Genomic DNA, 19,493 nt, shown 5'->3' with positions numbered 1-19,493 from the left:
TAATAAGTGTCGCTGATTCGAGATTGATTCAATTTTAATACAAAATTTCAAATATTTTATGTTCAAATCTGCCACGTTGTTCTAGAAGTGCACAATAACTCTGCAGCATCGGTAATCGGCCGAAGGAATTGGCCACATGTGCAGTGTGAAAGACAACCGTGTCAGGTGTCAATGCGTCAAGTGATTTATAATGGGTATTCTTTGAACTATGGTGACTGTAAACAATATCCGATACGACAGGGCGACACTACTACATCTCAAAAGTGAAAGTGTTTTTTTGGACCCTAAATTAGCTGCAAAAATATCATTATATGACCTTGGACGCGATAATAATACTACTCATAAAATTAGATTTCGTGGTTGCCGTGCTAGACGCTATCATAAAAACATACACTGTGCATCAGAAGGGAACAATATAACACAATACTTTGTGATGCAGCACAGGCCGAAAACACTCCTGCTGTAAGTGATCGGGCTACACTCCTAAGTTTTAAAAGTGATAGTGTGTTGAACCCTTCAGTGACTGCAAAAGCAACCACATACAATCCAGTCCGTGATCCGAATGTGAAATTTAGATACAGGGGGTGTCGCGGTGGACAAAAAACAAAATATTTATGCAGGGAGGAACAATACGTTCCAATAATTATTAATAATAACAATAGCAATGAAAATAATAATAAGTTTCCGTCAGTACAGGGTGTTCAAGTAGTCGGACCAATCGACAAACAGAATTACCTACCGTCTATAGCCCTCCGCGATTCTGATAAATTCCACAACAACTTAAATGAAATTAGATTAGAACGACATGCCAACTATACGAGCAGACAGCTTGCGATTGGCTCCTGGAATGCGCGATCCCTTAACAACAAACTAGAGGTGGTGGACGATATTTTCAGAGACCAAAAACTCCATATCCTTACGGTCACAGAAACTTGGCACGAGAACAATGATTCGTACTCAATTAAGAGACTCCGAGCTTTAGGGTATGTGGTTCTTGAAGAAGCCCGACCTAGTGGGGACCTACCATCAAACAATATCTCACACGTGAATCACGGGGGTGTCGCGATAATAGCCCGACCAGGATTACGGCTAAACAAAGTAGCTCTCGGTACATTTAACACGTTTGAGTATATTGGATGCAGGGTTTCTTCTTCAGAAACGTCGTTCATGTTGTGCACCCTTTATAGGCCCGGATCGAAACCAATCTCTGTCGGATTTTATAATGAGTTTTCACAGTTTTTGGAACTTTCAGTCGGACTCTCCGACGCACTCATCATTACAGGAGACATTTATATTCGTCTCGAGCGCGTGACATCACCAAATACTGTTAAATTCTTAGATCTATTAGCCAGCTTTGGATGCCACCAATGGGTCGACGTCCCAACTCATGATGCTGGTGGTACATTAGATTTACTAATTTCAAAGAACAGTGATCCACCGCTTTCAGCAGATATTCGTGATATAGGACTGTCAGACCATCGGCTTGTTTGCACTGATATCGATTTTAACCCGTCTAAAGTACCATATAGAACAATTGTATCAAGGGAATGGCGTAAATTTAGCTTTAGTGATTTTCTTGAAGAGTTACAGACCTCTCTCTTATGTTCACCCAATGTTTGGGAAACAAAGACCCCTACCGAACTTGTCAAGACATATAATAAAACACTTTCATGTCTGTTAAATAAATATGCTCCGACATCATCAAAAACACGGAAAGTTCGAAATTCTGACGGCTGGTTTGACGATGAATGTCGAAACCAGAAGAGATTTATGCGGAAATTAGAGAGGACCTATAGGAAAAACTCTTCAGTAACTACAAGAGACGAGTGGATCCTTGCTCAAAAACAGTATACGTGTAAAATTAATTCCAACAGATCAGAGTATTGGAAAGAAAAGATTAACTCTGAGCGAACCAACCCGCGACGTCTCTGGAACTCAATAAAGACTGTAATTTCCGAAGTCACTGTTCCAACGAAAATAGATATTACACCGGAAGCCTTTTTTTTCGGGAAAAAATTGAATCCATTCGTGCTTCCGCATCTAACGCCTCTCCGCCAATATTCACTTTAAATTCTAAAAGAATTTTGTCTTCCTTCAAACCCACAACGCTGGAAGAAATAATGAAAATTATTTCAAGCTCGCCTAATAAACAGTGCAGTCTTGATACTATACCGACATGGTTATTAAAACAATGCTCTACTGTTTTAGCTCCATTCCTAGTTCACGTTTTTAATAAATCACTGAGCACCTGTGACTTTCCTGAACCACTCAAGTCAGCTGTAGTTACACCAATACTGAAAAATTCACAACTAGACGCCGATAACTTAGGTAATTATCGACCCGTTTCAAACTTACCGTTTATTTAAAAAATCCTGGAGAAAATTGCTGCCGCACAAATACCCAGTCACTTGAATTCAAATAAATTATTCGCAAAACGTCAATCTGCATACAGAAAGTTCCACTCAACTGAAACCGGACTACTTCGTATGCTATCAGACATAACTCTTGCTGTAGAGTCAGGTAAGTTATCACTTATCTCACTCCTAGACATGAGTGCAGCGTTTGACACGATTGATCATGAATTCCTCATTAGGAGATTAGAGGAAACATTTGTTTTGAATTCCGACATAAAAAAATTGGCTGGTATCCTATTTATCCAATCGCTTACAAGCCGTGAGGGTTGGAAATAAATTGTCCAACTTCGCAACACTTTCTTCAGGGGTACCCCAGGGATCCGTTTTGGGTCCACTTCTCTTCATCCTTTTTACAAATGATGTCGCCAAAATAATCGAGTCATTTGATCTCTTGTCTCACTGCTACGCTGACGATCAACAAGTTTATTTTTACTGCGCTCCAAATGAAATCAATAGTCTCAAGATCCGTATAACCGAATGACTAGAAGCAATAACTCGTTGGATGTTTTCAAACAAGCTGAAGCTCAATCCATCTAAGACTGAGTTTCTCTGGGCAGCCACAATCAAACGTCAACATTTCATAGACGATTCACCTATTTCTATTTCCGGCAGCGATATCATCCCAAAAACAACAGTCAAACTTCTCGGTGTCAATTTAGATTCAGACTTTTCGTTTTAAAGTCAAATAAATAAGACTGTAAGCACCGGTTTTTTTCACCTAAGACAATTCAAGTCTGTCCGAAGAAACCTTCCTACAGAAGCAACAAAACTACTTATCAACTCTTAGGCTGATTTTAGTGTCATGGTGCTGCCACACGCAAAGCTCACATCAACAGATAATATAAAGCACAATAGCGCTCGCCATACAATCCCATACAGACCCGACACACGTAAAAAGATAACGCGCTATAAGTGTGGTTCTGAACTTCGCTAACCGAATTTATTTTACGTAACCGCTCCCGACGCGATATTTGAAAAGTTATGCGTCCCCCTCTCCGCCGTAAAAAGGAGAGGGGGTCATTTTAATTGCGGAGCTACCGACTAAGTTCCGTGTTCCCTTTGACAGCCATGACATAAGCAGCCTAATAATGCATTTTTTATTTATTATGTTAGCTCATATCGTCATGTGTGCTAGTAAATTTAGAAACATAAAAAAAAACTTTATTTGGCAAACATACTTAACATATATTTAAAATATAAATATAATCAATATTTGAATTTGAAGTAAACAAATTTTCGCCCTTTGACTTTGACTTGAGCTTATTTTACAATAATTTATTATATGTCGCTTTCGTCGATCGGCGTGCGAACTGCGAATTTCCTGATTCGACGGAGAGGTTATGTGAAAATGCGCTATTTACGCACAGATTGTTTAAAATCTAAAAAGTTTATAAATAGCATTTATAATTATATAGTTGGCGGCATCATCATCTGAGGATGAGCTGTCCAACAGATCCAGCAATAGGCGACAAGTATCATCCATTTCGAAAACGTGCTCAAGCTGTCAGTAAGTAAAGTTGTCACTTTGACAGATGAAATTATGTTCCTCGGCCGCTCTCGAATTCAACTGACCCCCTCTCCTACCATAGGAAGAAATATTTGATAGCGTCGTGTGTCGGTAGAAAAGATGATGCGCTGTACATTAACTTTTGATGTGAGCTTTGCGTCTGGCAGCACCATCACGCTCACCGTCAGCGCTCATAGATCAGCGCATATTTCGTCAGCGCTGAGGCTCAGCGTGGCTCGTTTCAGTGTCGTACTGACCGCCTTACTGTACAGTCGAAGACCAAAATGCGGAGTGTATTAGTTATTGCTGCTTTGTACTACCTATCCCAAAAAAATAAAAAACCGGCGACGACGAAGACTCCATGTTCATCCATTGATTGAGCAGAGAGCCGTTGCTGGAGACTTTGTCTTGTTATATGGCACTTTGAGGGCTGATGAAAGCAAATTCTTTAATTACTTTAGAATATCAACGAGAATTTTTGACGAATTACTGGCAAAGATACAGGATAAACTGGTCCATTGCAGCTTACTACGCGTGCCTATACCACCGATTGAACGACTAATGGTGACTTTAAAAAAAGCGCAAAAAAAACTTATTTATTATCATAATGTTTAATCATAGTAAAGTATAGGCAATGATATTATATTATTAACTAACTAACCATCACGCCGTTTCCCCGCAGGGGTAGGCAGAGAGGACGATCGACGAGAGTGGATCGGATGCATCCCACAATTTCTTCCTCAGGCGAACCTCATAGATAACTCGACCTGTATCCACTTCGCGATTCGCCATGACTGTACACGGGATGACGTCTGCTCCGCTCGACACTAGAACGCTCACTGCAAGCAGAGGCGCTCGTGCGATCGTCAGCGCCGACAGCTACGCGGCGCCGACGCGCGACGCGTACGGCCGCGTAGCCATCAGCGCTGACCACCTTGCGCGCTGATAGCTACGCGTCATTCAAAAACGCTTCTTAGAAGTTCATATATCTCGACCATCAGCGCCGACGGTGCGCGTGCGGTCGGCGTGACACTAAAATCAGCCTTACGTAGTCTCACGTCTCGATTACTGCAACGGCATTTATGCCAGCCTTCCAAAATATCAAATTGACAAACTTCAATCAGTGTTTAATGCAGCAGCACGGCTCATAACCGGGGTTTCAAAATATTCGCACATTTCAGAACACCTTTGTAACCTTCACTGGCTCAAGTGCCCTGAAAGAATCCAGTACAAACTGTGCTGGATGGTGTTTAAATCCATTAATGAAATGGCCCCACCCTACATCTCTGAACTATGCGTCCCGGAAAACACTGGTCTGAGGCAGTCAACTCTTAGATCAGCAATATCATCAGCTGTAGGTAGACTGATAGAATCTAAGCGCAAGCCAAATACTAAGTTTGGTGATCGCGCTTTCGGAGTATCTGGGCCGAAGGCTTGGAATAAACTATGATCCATAACAAGTCCAACAGAATTCAGGTCTAAACTAAAAACTTACCTTTTTAAGCTGTCGTACCCTTAAATTAAATATACCATTCCTAGGAGAAAGTCCAGTTATATTCAATTTTCCAATTAAGTCCTAAATCCTGTATCTAAATTTCGCTAATGAACAATTAGATACTGTTAATTAAGTATTAATCTCAAGTGACCTACCAGGTGTGTTGTATTGTATATTATCTCCATAAATAGTTAAGTAATAACATAGATCACTGTAGAAATGTATTATAAGTTTGTAAAGCGCCCTTGAGGTGATTTTGCACAAAAACGGCGCTATACAAGTCATCCAATTATTATTATTATTATTATTTGTAATTAATAATAATTACTAAATTTACATTACACTCTTATCTTTCTATGGTTAACAAACGTTTGCCATATTTGAAAAATTCATAACATACTTAATTTTATTAACTAGCAATATTACCGAAACGTCAAATAATTTTCTAACCTATAAACGCCTATAAACGTCAACCTGTGCTGTTAGTCGCCTGTTCTTTTTTTTGCTATTGTTCTCATACATATTGTGTGGTTTCCATCTGCTGAATCTGCTCACTGTTTTTCTTTTTTTTTAACCACTCGTTACGGATATGTTAGTTTTATAATCTAACAATAATTATGTCGTCTGCATTGCTCAGAAAAGCTCTTGAAATAGTCGAGGCAGATCCTAAACTCCAAGGTAAGTAAATCATCTATTCCCCCAATAATGGATGTTTGTAATAAATAAGTATTTCTGCGTGTTTATTTGGTAAACATCTTAAAAACAACAACACTTGCTTTAAACTTAAATATCGAATGGAGACAACTATTCAAGTCGTCGGTAAACATGCATAAAATTGGTTTTTAGGGTTTAGTTTTGGGTTATTTCAATAATTTGTGCGTATTTCCTAACCTCCAAATCTAACTTTGAGAACGAAGCGTAACTTCAATACATCTTTTACCATTTCCCACCACTTATTTCTTTTAGAAATTGTTGAAAACAAGTGTTGTTTATTTTTTTGCGTATTAAGCTTGCAGGGGTATTCGGAAAGATTAATGTTTATTTTTCTGGTTTTCCTTTAACATTATTATGTTTTGTTTCTTATTTTACCTTTATTTATCATATTGTTTTGTGATTTTCAGGCCACAGTAAAAAGAAAAGCAAAGGTGTATTTGACTTGATTCCTACCAATCACAGGAACATTAAAACAGTTAGCAAAGGAGGAAAAATAGGTATAATTTTAAATTACCACACGGTAATTTTTATAATATGTCTGCAGTTTATCAAAAGTATTTTGTTCATTTATCAAATTTTATCTTCAGAATAATGAATTTCAGAAAAGCGAGCTGTGTATAATATTGGAGATCGAAGTGCTAAGAGGAACAAGAAGGCTTACAAGAACCCCAGCAGTATACTTGAGGAGAACTTGAAGAAGTTGAACGCATTAGCCAGTTCTTGCATAAAAGAAGACATTGCAGATAAGGTAAATGTTAATTTGAATTGAACCGCGGACAATGGTTTTGAATTTTATTTTTAAAATGTTAATGGTGTCGGCTCGTGTCCATTGCTGAACTCATTAAAAAATTACATTTGATTTCACTGCAGCAAGCCGAATCAATCACACACCTATACTTTCAGAAATTATTAAAATTTTTTCCCTAAGTAAGATTAACGAGTTACTTACAGTATAGATACTCTCAGCATCGCCCTAGTGAAAGACCACCATTCAGATTTGAAACATAGCCGTGTTTTGGTGACCAGATCTGAATACCCAGTTACTTCCCCACCTTCCTCTTACCCATCCCCTTCCCGGAACTATCCTGGGAATCGGATGAATCAGGACATTTGTATGGGCTAGTTGTCGAAGGATATAGTACAGGTCGCTTAAAAAGTTTTAAGGGGACATCTCACTTACGCCTGATATTAAAATTACAAAGTCATTTTTGTTTAAATTCTTACTTTCCTTCATAATGCTTGCCATATACCAGTCGAGGCTTGCTCCAGGTTAGCTGAAACAATTCACATCTTTAAAGTTTCTCTCTAAATGTCTTCTTATTTGATGACCCCTATCTTCTCCAAAGATACTTTTTTATCCTTCCAGTGAATTTGTGGAGTTTTAATGCCATGATGTGTGACATCCTGTGTCAGTATGGGTGTTTTAATTTCTTTATGTATTTGTATTATTGAATCCTGTGGCGGTATGGGTGTTTTAATTTCTTTATTTATATTATTGATGTTACTGAAACTCTATTTGTTTTTAAATTCTTATTTTTTTCAGCCATGTTCATTAGAAGTGGCTTATGTTCATGCATTATATTTTAAACTTCAACAATATTTTCAGTAAAAATTTTTGTAAGTGGTCGCAATATTTTTAGTTCGCCCTTCATTTCATTATTTACAGCCACTAAGTTGGCAATAATGTCAAATAATTGATCTAACTCGTTGTTTATTTTTTCTTTTTAACAAATTTTTCCTTTCCCTTTAGTGATTATTTTTTTTTAATGTTATTTATTGTGATTCTTAAGTTTGTTAGGGCATTATTTACCTTGAATGCCTCTGTGAATGAGGTAGTTTTATCCTCATTTTCTCTTTTACTCCGAATCTGAGGATAATATATCCTCCTCATGTTGATTTGGAGATCTTGGAGTCGAGCAGGATTTTGTGAAAGGGTCCTTTTTTTTCTTTTGGTGTTATCTTTTTGTGATTATTTTTGTCCATTTTCCCTGATTATTCCAAAAATGGTTCGTATTGTGTGCACCTATTGCCCTCTGCTGAGCAATACTGATAAGTAATATATTTAATTTATATTTGTGTATTTACTGACATCTGTTGTTTAATAGTGTAAAGCATTAGTTTATTTACGTTAGATGCCATCTATTGACAAGTAGAGATAAATAAAAGATGTAGGTAGACTGTTTAAGTTAGTCAAAAATCACAGTAGTTTGCCTTTTTTTACATCAGTTTTACTAATTAATAGAGTTCATGTACGTACATATTATTTGCTTCAATATTACAGCAACACTGTGATTTTACTGTTGTCCAGGTTATTTTTATTGTTAGGAACACGTTTTGCACTTAATTATACTGTTTTACTCGGAGCAAATTAGTCTTGGCATCTGTCATCAATGACAGTTCGATTATAGGTTAAAAGCTATGCTATTTGTTTTCTTGTCTAATTATGATTTTTTTTTTCAGATTGTCAGGCGTGCCAGGTCCGGCAAGCCCCTGATAGAAATTGAGGAGGAAAAGGAGGACGAGGGAACCGTTTTCACGGAGGAAGATTTCCAAAAATTTGAAAGAGAATATTTCTGTTCGTAAAACACCCATGAGTCTGTCCGCCGCCTTCCTCGGGAAGTCTATATTAATCATCGTCACTGCCCTCTTCTCATACTTTGTCATTTGGCTGACTGTTCTACCATTTACGGAATTAGAAGAAGGTAATAAATAAACTCAACAGAATTTAGAGCTAAACTCAAAACTCATCAATTCAATCATATCCATAAAGTCAGGAACTTAGGGTGACATAACTAAGGGTATACTTAAAAGAATTCATAATCTGCTCTTTTAAAGATGGCGCTAATTTAATAATTTTAGGACAAAACACGTTTTGCAAGATATGCTTTAAAATATATTACGATTAATTGTTTGTTTGCGCCCATAAGAAAGGAGTACTGGGGAGTAGTCTGACCTATGTGCGTTTTAGTTACCATAATTTTAGAAGTTATGAGTTTTTGTTAAAGAGTGTTTTTTTAATAAAAATTTAAAATGTTTTTTTTAATTTTTTTAATTCCTTTATGTGGACTTGGTAGTGGATCACGTCGGGCTTCAAGATCACGTCGGGGTCACCAATATGGGAATTGGTAGTGGATCACGTCGGGGTCACCAATATGGGAATTGGTAGTGAGACAATAAAATATGATGTTGTTGTCACAGCGTTTATTGTGAGTCAGTATAACACATCAGTTGAGTTGCACAGTTGGGAGATGGCTCTGGATCGATGATGATGATGACACCAGGCGTAGACGGCGATGACTGCGGTAGAATGGTCGAGATGCGGGTCAGTGGGTCGACACCGCGTTGTTGGAGATCGGACTCGTGGGCTTGTTCAGCACTGGTGAAGGCGAGGAGTCTTCCGGGTACTTCAGCTTGAACGAGGTAGCCGAAGGTGCGATGGACCCGGTCTGCAGATAAGCGGGAGTTGCAGGCTGGCGAGGATGGTCTCAGGGCCGAGGCGCAGACGGCGATAAGCTGGTCGCAGGGTCTAGGCGCGTGAGGTTAGCGCTGGCCAGGAATGATATCCTGGGCCAGGGCGTTGAGGTGAAATCCCAAAGAGTCCATGGTTGTAGTCCGGGCAAGGTCGGGCGTAGGTGTGTAGCGATGTGGTGAAGAAAGATCGAAGCGTGACGCGGGGGGAACCGGCCATAATGGCCGATTCCTCCATTACGCCGAGTCGGACTTCTCGAGTGGGATGATGTCGCGTCGAACTTGTTGAGTGGAACGATGTGGAATGATCATGTACTTAGGTCCTCCACTGCTTATATAGCTGCTGATTCCTTTGTTCTTGTCTGCCACTAGATGGAGTAGCGTCTGGACTTCGAAACCGCAGGACCGCTGACTCAGTTCATTGTATGAACATTTGCATCACCCTGTATGCAAACATCCTCTTATCAGCAGTTTACGTATCGCAGTACCGATATTTTAATTGAAGTTTCGTAAGTCTGATTCAGCTTTTTAACTTGTGCAGTCTGGTTATGATATGATGATCCTAGGAGCGGTGACGTAACCGCTACACATTTATTTTTCAATTATCAAGAATTCAAATATTGTCAGATTACTTCGTAACCTGGTAATGTTTTGTTTATTTTGAATTATTAAAAAATAATACTACAATTTTACCCCCTTATTTATTAAACTTTAATATGTTATTATAATTTTATTTAATTCCACAGATCACTGGCTGTACAAGGCTTTCCTGGACCGTAAAATTGCCTTATTGTTTACTTCTCTGTGGGGATTCCTGTTCATTGGCTCTCTGATGGGATTTACGCTTTATCAAATACACCCGATACTTTGAAATAAAGGTGTGTTAAAATTTACATTCAAACATTTTTATAATCTTTAAACAATTTAAAATGTAAATGTTCGTTTTTTCAAAACATTAAGGACGGGTTGTTTCGGAGAACTTGAACAATTCTTCAAATTTCAAAGTTAATTTTCAAGTTCTGTGAAAGATATTTTTAAGTTCTGTTTTTATTTCAGTTCTGTCAAGCAACTAGCCTATAATGATATAATAACAGAATTTGAATAGGACTTTCACAGAACCCGTAAATGAACGTTGAAATTTGATGAATTGTTCAAATTCTCCGAAACAACCCGTCCTAAATCTCTGATAGCTTTGAAATTTTGAAACAACGTTACATTTGAATATGCAAGTGTTTTTATATACCTTTATTAAATAGAAGTCACCTGTGACAGGTAAAAACATGTTGTTTATTTTAAACAGCGCCATCTGTTGGACGTAAAAGCAAAATTCGCTATTGTTTCTCAATCTACACAGACAGACTGAGCCACAGCTAGTTTTATAATGAATTTTGAATATATTTTAAGTTTTGTTAGGTATATTATTATAATTATGTGTGACAGCTGTTTTGCCTTCCTAAGACATTTGACTGTATTATCCAAAAGAAATCACACATAATGCTATCTTTGAAAGGATGATTTTGACAGTTTTTTTCATTTAAAAAGTTGAACTCTGAAAAAGATATTTCCGATTCAATTGTACAAACCATGAACTAATATTAGATTTTGTTATATTGAATGTGATGCACATTTTAGTAGCTTATATATATTGTCAATTTCTTCGAGACAAGTTTTTTTTTACTTTTCATCATAGAATAAAAATGCCTCTGGAAGATAACACATCTGTCAAATGTAAAACTATGAAATTCTTAAAAAATATATAAAATAAAACTTTTCTTTTTGGCAAAATCAGAAAATAGAATCTTTGGTGGTGGTATTGTCAGATTTTACACACAGTAAATTATTTGGTTTAACTCCTTGGAAATTTTGGGAGATATTCTACAGACAACAACATCCGTAGAGTCTTTTTGGGAGATATACATCCAAGCCTGACATGATAATTATGTACATACATTTGGACCTTTATAAAGAGATTGGTATGTAATATTAATATAAAAACATTGAATAATTCCGTCTTTTCTGCCATTGAAATGAGGCCGGCGCAAAGGGTAGAACTACCCTTCTCAGGGTCAAGCATCAATCGACCGAACGGGTAGAACTACCTTTCCCGCCCAAAGTGTGTTAAGAGAAGTATATTGCAAAATATCAGAGGATTTAGGGCTTAAATTTTAATCACAGAATGACTATTAAAAATATTTGTAAATGACTATCTACAGCAAGATGGTGTTTCATCAAATTTATCATTCCCACACAAATATTATTATTATTTTCACTTTGTTTATCACCTCATTAGATAAAATTGCTCAGATAAGAATATTTTATTGTGGCATAATTTTGTGATGTGAAGCAAATAACATTGGTCAAAAACCTTTTGTAATTGATCTGTAGTCATAATTTAAAATATCTTAATAACTTCTGATTTATGCATAAATAATAGCATCTTATTACCACAATAAGTAATTTCAATATATTTACTTTATATGTGTTTTAAATAATAAATCTCTTTAAAAAGTCTTCTCTTAAAAATAACCACATGCTGGAAGCAAAGTTTCAAAAAGAATGCATGACTGATGTAGGTGTAAATGCTTAGATTGTTTGAACTTGTAGAGCAGATGGATGAAAAAAGAGTGCTACGAATAAGAGAGTGTATGGAAGTATGTAATGTGATGGATAAATAAGTTGGAGACGTGCCAGGAAGACAAGATACAATCAGGTGAATCAAATACTTGATTCAGAATGTGCCAAGAGTCGGTATAGCAGAAGAGTATGTATGAGAAGATGTATGGATGAGAATGAAGCAAGGAGTGTGTGAAAGACAGAGTTCCATCTTCTCTGAGGACCTCTGAGATACTTAATTAAAAACAAATCTTAACTACAGTTTCAAAGACCTTTCTCTGCCAACCCCTGAAGTCCTTACCTAATAATTATGTATTAATGTGTTTGAAAAGCAGAGATCTGTGTATGACATTGAAAATCATTGATATTAATACCTTCTACATAACATTACGAGTTCTTGCCATTGCAGTTATTGATTCTGTTATGTACTTTATTACTTTGCGCTCAAATAAGTTTTGTTTTTAGATAACCATGGCTGAAGATGACAGATGGCTCATTGTTGGCATTGCCGGCGTTACGTGCGGAGGAAAAACAACACTGGCGACCCAAATACAAGATAAATTCAGCCAAACCGTGGTGCTTAATCAAGACTCGTATTTCTTCCTCGAAGGCAGCCCGCAACATGTCAAAGTGCCAGGAATGGATCACACAAACTACGACATAATCACTTCGCTGGACATGAACAAAATGTATGAGGATATAATAAAACTGATTTCAAACAATACCGGCGATTCCAGAAACATATTAGTTCTAGAAGGATTTTGCCTTTTGAATTTCAAGCCCATTGCCGACTTGTGCAAATTGAAGTACGAAATATTTCTTACGAAAGAGGAGTGCATCAGGCGCAGAACGGTGAGGGTTTACGATCCACCAGATATTCCTGGATATTTCGAAGTGTGCGTTTGGCCGGAGTATTTAAAGTTCCACGAAGATTTGAAAAAGCAGACTGACATTGTTTATATCGATGGGACGGAAGAAAACTTTTCCGAAAGAGTGATAGCAGACATTGAGAAATTATTAAAGTCATAATATAGTTAATAATAAATCTTTCTCTATTTCCCATTATTGAAATTAGATATTGTTTACTTTGGTGCCTTGAATGCTTGCTCTCCTCAAATAGCAATAAGGTTTATGATTAATAATAAATAAACATAATTGAGCCAAATTGAACAGGCGCCACTGTTTTTTTCCATTATGTATGTTGGTATGCACATTTTATTATTACAAAATTAAAATTATTATTTGTCTCAAAAGGCTTTTTTCTCATTTTTTCAATGTTTTTAAAAATTATTTATATTAGTTCCACACCTATGTCATTTTTGGGGATGCTGCGTGGAGGGTCTTTTTAGGAAAGGAAGGAGAGGAAATTACTGAAAGGAAAAAGGTAAGAGGGGTGGGTGGGAATCTGGGGCTGAGTGTGTCCAGGGTGACGGACGTGTAAATCCGTCCCTCCCACCGCGATGCAGTAGTAGTGGAGAGGCAAGAGGTCTCCCTCAACCAGTCTCCCGATCTGGCCTGCGGGTCGGGCAGATGAACCCGGGCAACCCTGCTAAGTCACCAAACATAGCGAAACACTTAGGGTGATTTATGACAGAGGTGTTGGTTGTCTAATAAATGGTTTTCGGGGTGGCGTTAACCATACCCACCTTCCCAAATTGAATCATTTCCTCTTAGGAATCAATGACGAATTTGATGTGATGATCAATGATTAATTCTGCAGAATCTAACAAGGATAACAATCGATATCAATGCTCTATAAACTGCAATCAATTTGTGAAGATAGGAGAAACTGTCAAACGCACTGCTCGTTTCTGCACAAGGATTTTATCAGGTATTTTGGGGTTACAGAACAGAGGTTGCTGCCAAAATCCACTACTGCGCCTAATGTATAGTATCTGGAGGCTCAGTGTAGTCTGACCAATTTCTTTGGATTCGTTAGATGCATATAGTAAAGAAGAACACCAGAAATGCCTTCCATACATATTTGAATGGAAACCAATGTAGCCACTGGTCTAGTACCTTTTGGTTCTAGCCCATTATCACGTGCTGTGTCTCTTACACTTGCCTGATGTTGTATCACCATTTGAATTTCAAAATAATGGTGAAACACAGTTCTATACGTCAAATTTAAGCGGAGAATCCTCAGACTGTGGATCATGAAACACACCCACACGGCATTTCTTGTGTTCTTCTGGCTGATAGTATTCGAGTACAAAGTGCTGTTTATTATTTTAACTTTTAAACCATTACTTTATTAACTATGTTCCAGAGAGAGGTCATATGTGTCATCATTGTTCTAGCATCTTCTGTCTTTTTCATTTCCATACAAGCAATGTGAGAAGGAAGAGGACGATCGTCAAAGACATAAATATGATCTCTCTCTGGGACTATTATCCACTCACGCGATTTTTGGCGTATAATGGCAAGTTCGTAAAAATATTTTAAGCGATCGCTTGTCATAATGTTCCAAATTTATGGAACCTAAAAATACGGGATAAACAGCAAAATATAGGTGGATTCATTGGCATTAAACCGCAATTAATATGTTTCTATTTTGAGAAAAAAATGTATATACCTACATAAAGACAATTTCGAAAAAGTTATTTATCTTTTTATCTTCTACCATCGTGTAGAATTACCTCCTGACGTTTCTACATGATGGTGGAAGTAAAAAAGATAAATAACTTTTTTAGAGATTTTACAAAAATATTTTTGCATAAAAGTATTCATGTTTTCACAGTTTTGGATAAAGAAATTATTATTATTACTATACAGTCTAATGTAATTAATCACAATTGAATTGGGCTGTGTTGGGGACACAACACATTCACAGATGACTATTGGAATTCAAACATCATTGGACAACATTTTTATATATAATTAAGAAATGGCAACAAATATATTATTTACCAAAATAAGTTTTGAATCTCCAAACACTTTAACCTTAAAATGACAAAGAGTATCAAAAACAGAAACTTGTACCAAAAAGCGAATGCATAAAATAGTCCGCATCGCTAATAAAGAAGTATTTATAACTGATAAAGTGATGCTTGAACTACAAAAAAAAAACTTGAAGCCAAATTGAGAAAATTTTCACCAAATTTACTACACCCAATTAAATATATATAAATAAGAATAAAATGCTATTCACAATTTAGGCAACATAACTTCTTTAAATAGTATAAGACAAAGTCCCTATCCAGGTATTGTGTTTTTGTGCGCTTAGTTTTTAACGGAGTTTGATAGGGTTTTCACTATCATTTAGAGAATTTCTTCCGGATGGTTTATATATATAATACATGGATATTATATTTATTGAAGTAGAGAAACGTCGAGCAACACTGGGTACACGTCTGCTAGTTTTTTTGAATAAACCAAAATTTTTTAAGAAGCAGATATTTTATTACAGTAACAAAAGGGTCATATTTAAATAACATTTCAGAATAAGTTGAGGTTCAAATTTTGATAAATATTTACTACTTTTGAGAAAACGTTACTATTTTTGGTGTCAAGTACTTTATTTGACTAACTTAAACTTAAATATATAGGTAACGTTTTAACCCATTTTGTTTTGAAAATATATTTTTTTGATTGTAACTTTTTACTCCGTTTGTTTGCTGTTAAAAATAAGCCTTAAGAAACAGAATTCACCCACAAATGGGATTGGTTTAACACCTGAAAAGAACTCTTCTTTGGATGAGCGAAAGTCCGTAAGAAGCCAAAACTGAAACTCGGGATAAAGGATTTATCCATAATTTCAAGTTCGATAAATTTTGAACACTTAGGACGGGTTGCTTCACAGAATTTGAACAATTCATCAAATTTCAAAGCTAATTTTCAAGTTATGTGAAGGTTCTGTTATTATATCATTACTGGCCAGTTGTTTCACAAAACTGAAATTTGATGAATTGTTCAAATTCTGTAAAACAATCCGTACTTTGTCTTTATGTACTGTTGTTTCTTTCGTTGGCGATTTTTCGAACGATAACAAGTTACTGACATAATCGATAATAATTTTATATATCGACCATGCAAAATACCCAGTAGGATTATGAAAAAGAAGATACCTAATGTTCAGAGATGTGCTTTATTTCAAATAAATCCATTTCAAATGGAAATGCAAAATGCAAAATGGGTATTTTCCATTTTGCATTTTAAATGCTTTTCTAAAAACCATCTTGCATTTTGCATTTTAAATGCTTTTCGCAATGCATTTTCCATTTTAAATGCTTTTTGCAAAATTCTTCCTACTATCTCCACTCATCTGTTTTTCATAAGCCCCAAATATCAGTCGGTCCTCAACCTCGCTATGAGAGATAATTTAAATTTGTCAAGTGGCAATTGAGTGATACCATTACAAAAAATACTGATTCAAATACTGAACATGGGACCATGACGCTGTAATATTAAATGTTAGATAGCAGTTTCTATGTTTTTACGCTGGCAACATTAGTCCCGCGCAAATTTTTTGTGGTTTCATAATCTAGTCGTGGTGTTTTTGGATTTACCATCATGTAATATGTTTGTTCTACATTGATGTCCCTTATTAAATGACAAAATTGTTTAAAAATTCTATAATTATTTTGATTGTTTGACCTGAGAAACCATTTTGAATTTTCAATGCATTTTGAAAATAGGTATTTTGCATTTTGCATTTGAAATGCTTTTCTAAAAAACCATTTTGCATTTTCAAATGGAAAAGTTTTGACCCATTTCCATTTTGCATTTCAAATGGTTTTGGGTACCCATTTTGCACATCTCTGCTAATGTTCTACTTTGGTTTTTAATGTGGGTGGTTGTTTGATTCCTGTTACAGCATAAAAATATGAAAGGTGTACATAATTTGTTTATCTGGGATACTTCCTAACCTTCCTCTTTACATCTTATTTCCCTCCCCACTCCCTTCAACCTAACAACATACCATACATTGAGAATGTCATAGTTCCACAGTCTCTGGGCAGTGTCTCCTCACAACAATAGGGGATGCCATAGTCTCACTGGCTCCAGACGGTTGGGAGCAGTTGGGACTCTTGTGCTGTTTCACATTAAAAAAAAATTAAGGCTGTATCTATTTTCTGTATATTTACCATATTTTACAAATCATCCGATTTTATGTCCGGGTTAAATCTTCCCCACAGAAAAACTAAACCCTTCCACACACTTTTCCACAAATGATCATCTAGTCCAGTGTTCCGCAAACTTTTTATGTTCACGGTACACCTAACTAATCAAGAAATTTTAACGGTACACCAAAGAAAAAAAAACAAGGTAAATTTTGGATAGGATTGGCTAGGCTTATTACGAATAACGGCGAACTTTGAGGTTAAACTACGAAAGCTGCATGACATCATAATTAAAAAAAACATCTCAGGTTTTGAATGGTTTGTTTGGCAAAGCAGGGTTTGTCTAGCCGGGTTTGTGTAATTATGATTGATATTTATCACATAACAGTGACAGAATGACCGCGAACTGTCACCGAATCGGTTCGAGAAGTGAATTTTAATTTTACGCAATTGATAATTAAAATGCATATTTTTCCGCCGCCACCAAGCCAAAAAGTTTCCTTTTATAGTAATTACGGCATATCTAAAGTTATTTTCTAAAAATTATTCGTAATACGCGTGGCCACTCCGAACCAAAATTTACTAAAAAGAATATTTTATTAATATTTATTATTAAAATCAATATAACACGAAAAGATGTTTAATGCGAAATGTGAGCCTGTTTAACTGAACACAGACGATCAAAATTTGGAACAATCGTTGATAACGCTGCTCGCATCTCTTCGTCGATCGTCCTCAGGCGTTCTCTTTTTTTTTACTTTATCGTGAGAGTTGAAAACCCCAATTCGCATAAATAGGTCGTGGCAAATGGTAATAGAATTGCAATAGCTCGCTTTGACAGCAGTGGATACTCATTATTTACGTGGAGCCAAAATGTGCTAACTCTGTTTCAGAAAATTTTAATTTTAGTGTCCGATCAGTTTTAAGCTCCATGAAATCGTAATGTTATGTTGTCACGCGCATGCACCCCGATAGCTCGTGCGCAATCACGTGATAATGTAGCAATAGCACCCCACTTATGTAGTGTAGCACACGTGATAATGTAGCGTAGCGGCGTAGCACACGGCCACTTCGCAGCGATCGAGTCCCACCCACGCCACCTCCCGCCGCCGCGCCGCACAGAAAAGTAAAGACCGATTTACAGAGCACTTTGTGAGAAGTGACGCGGGACTCGCGGCACACTTACGAATGGCCACGGCACACCAGTGTGCCGCGGAGCACACTTTGCGGAACACTGATCTAGTCAATCAACACTATGCAAGTGCATTATATAAGCAAAATAAATACAAAACAATACAAGAACAACACGTCAACCCACCAGAGATCAAATGGGAAAATAATTCACCGACTCCAGATATTTTCATATCAGAGGGTTCGGCTCGGTAGAACTTCTAATAGGGCCTATAAATCCTACTGATCCCTCAACATAAATATTTAAAAAATCTTTCGTTATCCTACATGTATTCAAAATGACCGACTTTTGCATCTTTATATATAATTTTTTTGATAGATCTAATACGCCTAAATTTTTAATGAGAGAGCTAGGTATAATGCCAGTAGCCGAAATCAGCCTGGGTTCTCACTGCCTCGCAAAACCTGGTCCGCCATCAATAGGTTAAGGTGCTCCCATAGCCGTTGTGCCCACATGATGCACAGATGGGGCCTTAAAGAGTCGGCGATGTGTGAATGTGGTGCGGTGCAGACTACCGAACATGTGGTCAACGAATGCCCGCTCCATTCATTCCCCGGCGGGATTGATGAGGTCCACATGGCGACGCCTGAGGCCCTAAAATGGCTCGCAGATCTAGATGTCCCCCTCTGACCCCCCACCATACGAAAGAAGAAGAAGTAGCCGAAATAACGAATGGTAATATTTTTATAGTCTGAGAATGCCAAATTCTTTTAATCTCATTTCCTAAATCTGTGTATTTTCTTATTTTTTCATTAACAGATTTTTGAGTGTATTTTTTATTAATAGTGTACTGTATTAAATCCATTTAAAAAAAATATTCTCAACTAAGGTCATAAAATTTAAGTTACTTTTAACAGTACTGCTCCAGTATTTTTAACAGTACTGCTCCTCTTCTCATAATAAATATGAGTCATGATTCATATTTCAACCATAAATATCATACTTCAAATAATATTTTATCAAATGGGGCGTAAAATTAAACAAATCCCAAATATGTTCAACAAACATACCTCTTGTTCCTGAAATT

The 19,493-nt window shown here is 36.7% G+C and overlaps 2 protein-coding genes across 2 annotated transcripts; both read left to right on the top strand.

Moving 5' to 3' along the window:
• Positions 1-5,874: 5,874 nt before the first annotated feature.
• On the top strand, positions 5,875-10,476 carry LOC149422318 (active regulator of SIRT1-like). The gene is made up of 5 exons (XM_089633725.1): positions 5,875-6,094; positions 6,538-6,627; positions 6,733-6,878; positions 8,591-8,832; positions 10,345-10,476. The coding sequence occupies exons 1-4, from the start codon at positions 6,034-6,036 to the stop codon at positions 8,711-8,713; spliced, it is 420 nt and encodes a 139-aa protein (XP_089489851.1). The 5' UTR covers positions 5,875-6,033; the 3' UTR covers positions 8,714-8,832; positions 10,345-10,476.
• LOC149422317 (nicotinamide riboside kinase 1-like) lies at positions 10,345-13,452 on the top strand. The gene is made up of 2 exons (XM_089633724.1): positions 10,345-10,476; positions 12,677-13,452. Exon 2 carries the CDS (start codon positions 12,683-12,685, stop codon positions 13,238-13,240), a length of 558 nt encoding a protein of 185 aa, XP_089489850.1. The 5' UTR covers positions 10,345-10,476; positions 12,677-12,682; the 3' UTR covers positions 13,241-13,452.
• The last annotated feature ends 6,041 nt before the right edge of the window (positions 13,453-19,493 follow it).

The sequence above is a fragment of the Hesperophylax consimilis genome, chromosome 7 (assembly GCF_061612785.1).
Source record: "Hesperophylax consimilis isolate HC1 chromosome 7, BYU_Hcon_1.0, whole genome shotgun sequence".
Classification (NCBI taxonomy): Eukaryota; Metazoa; Arthropoda; class Insecta; order Trichoptera; family Limnephilidae; genus Hesperophylax; species Hesperophylax consimilis.
The sequence above is the reverse complement of the archived record's forward strand: the minus strand, read 5'-3'. Positions and strand labels throughout refer to the sequence as shown.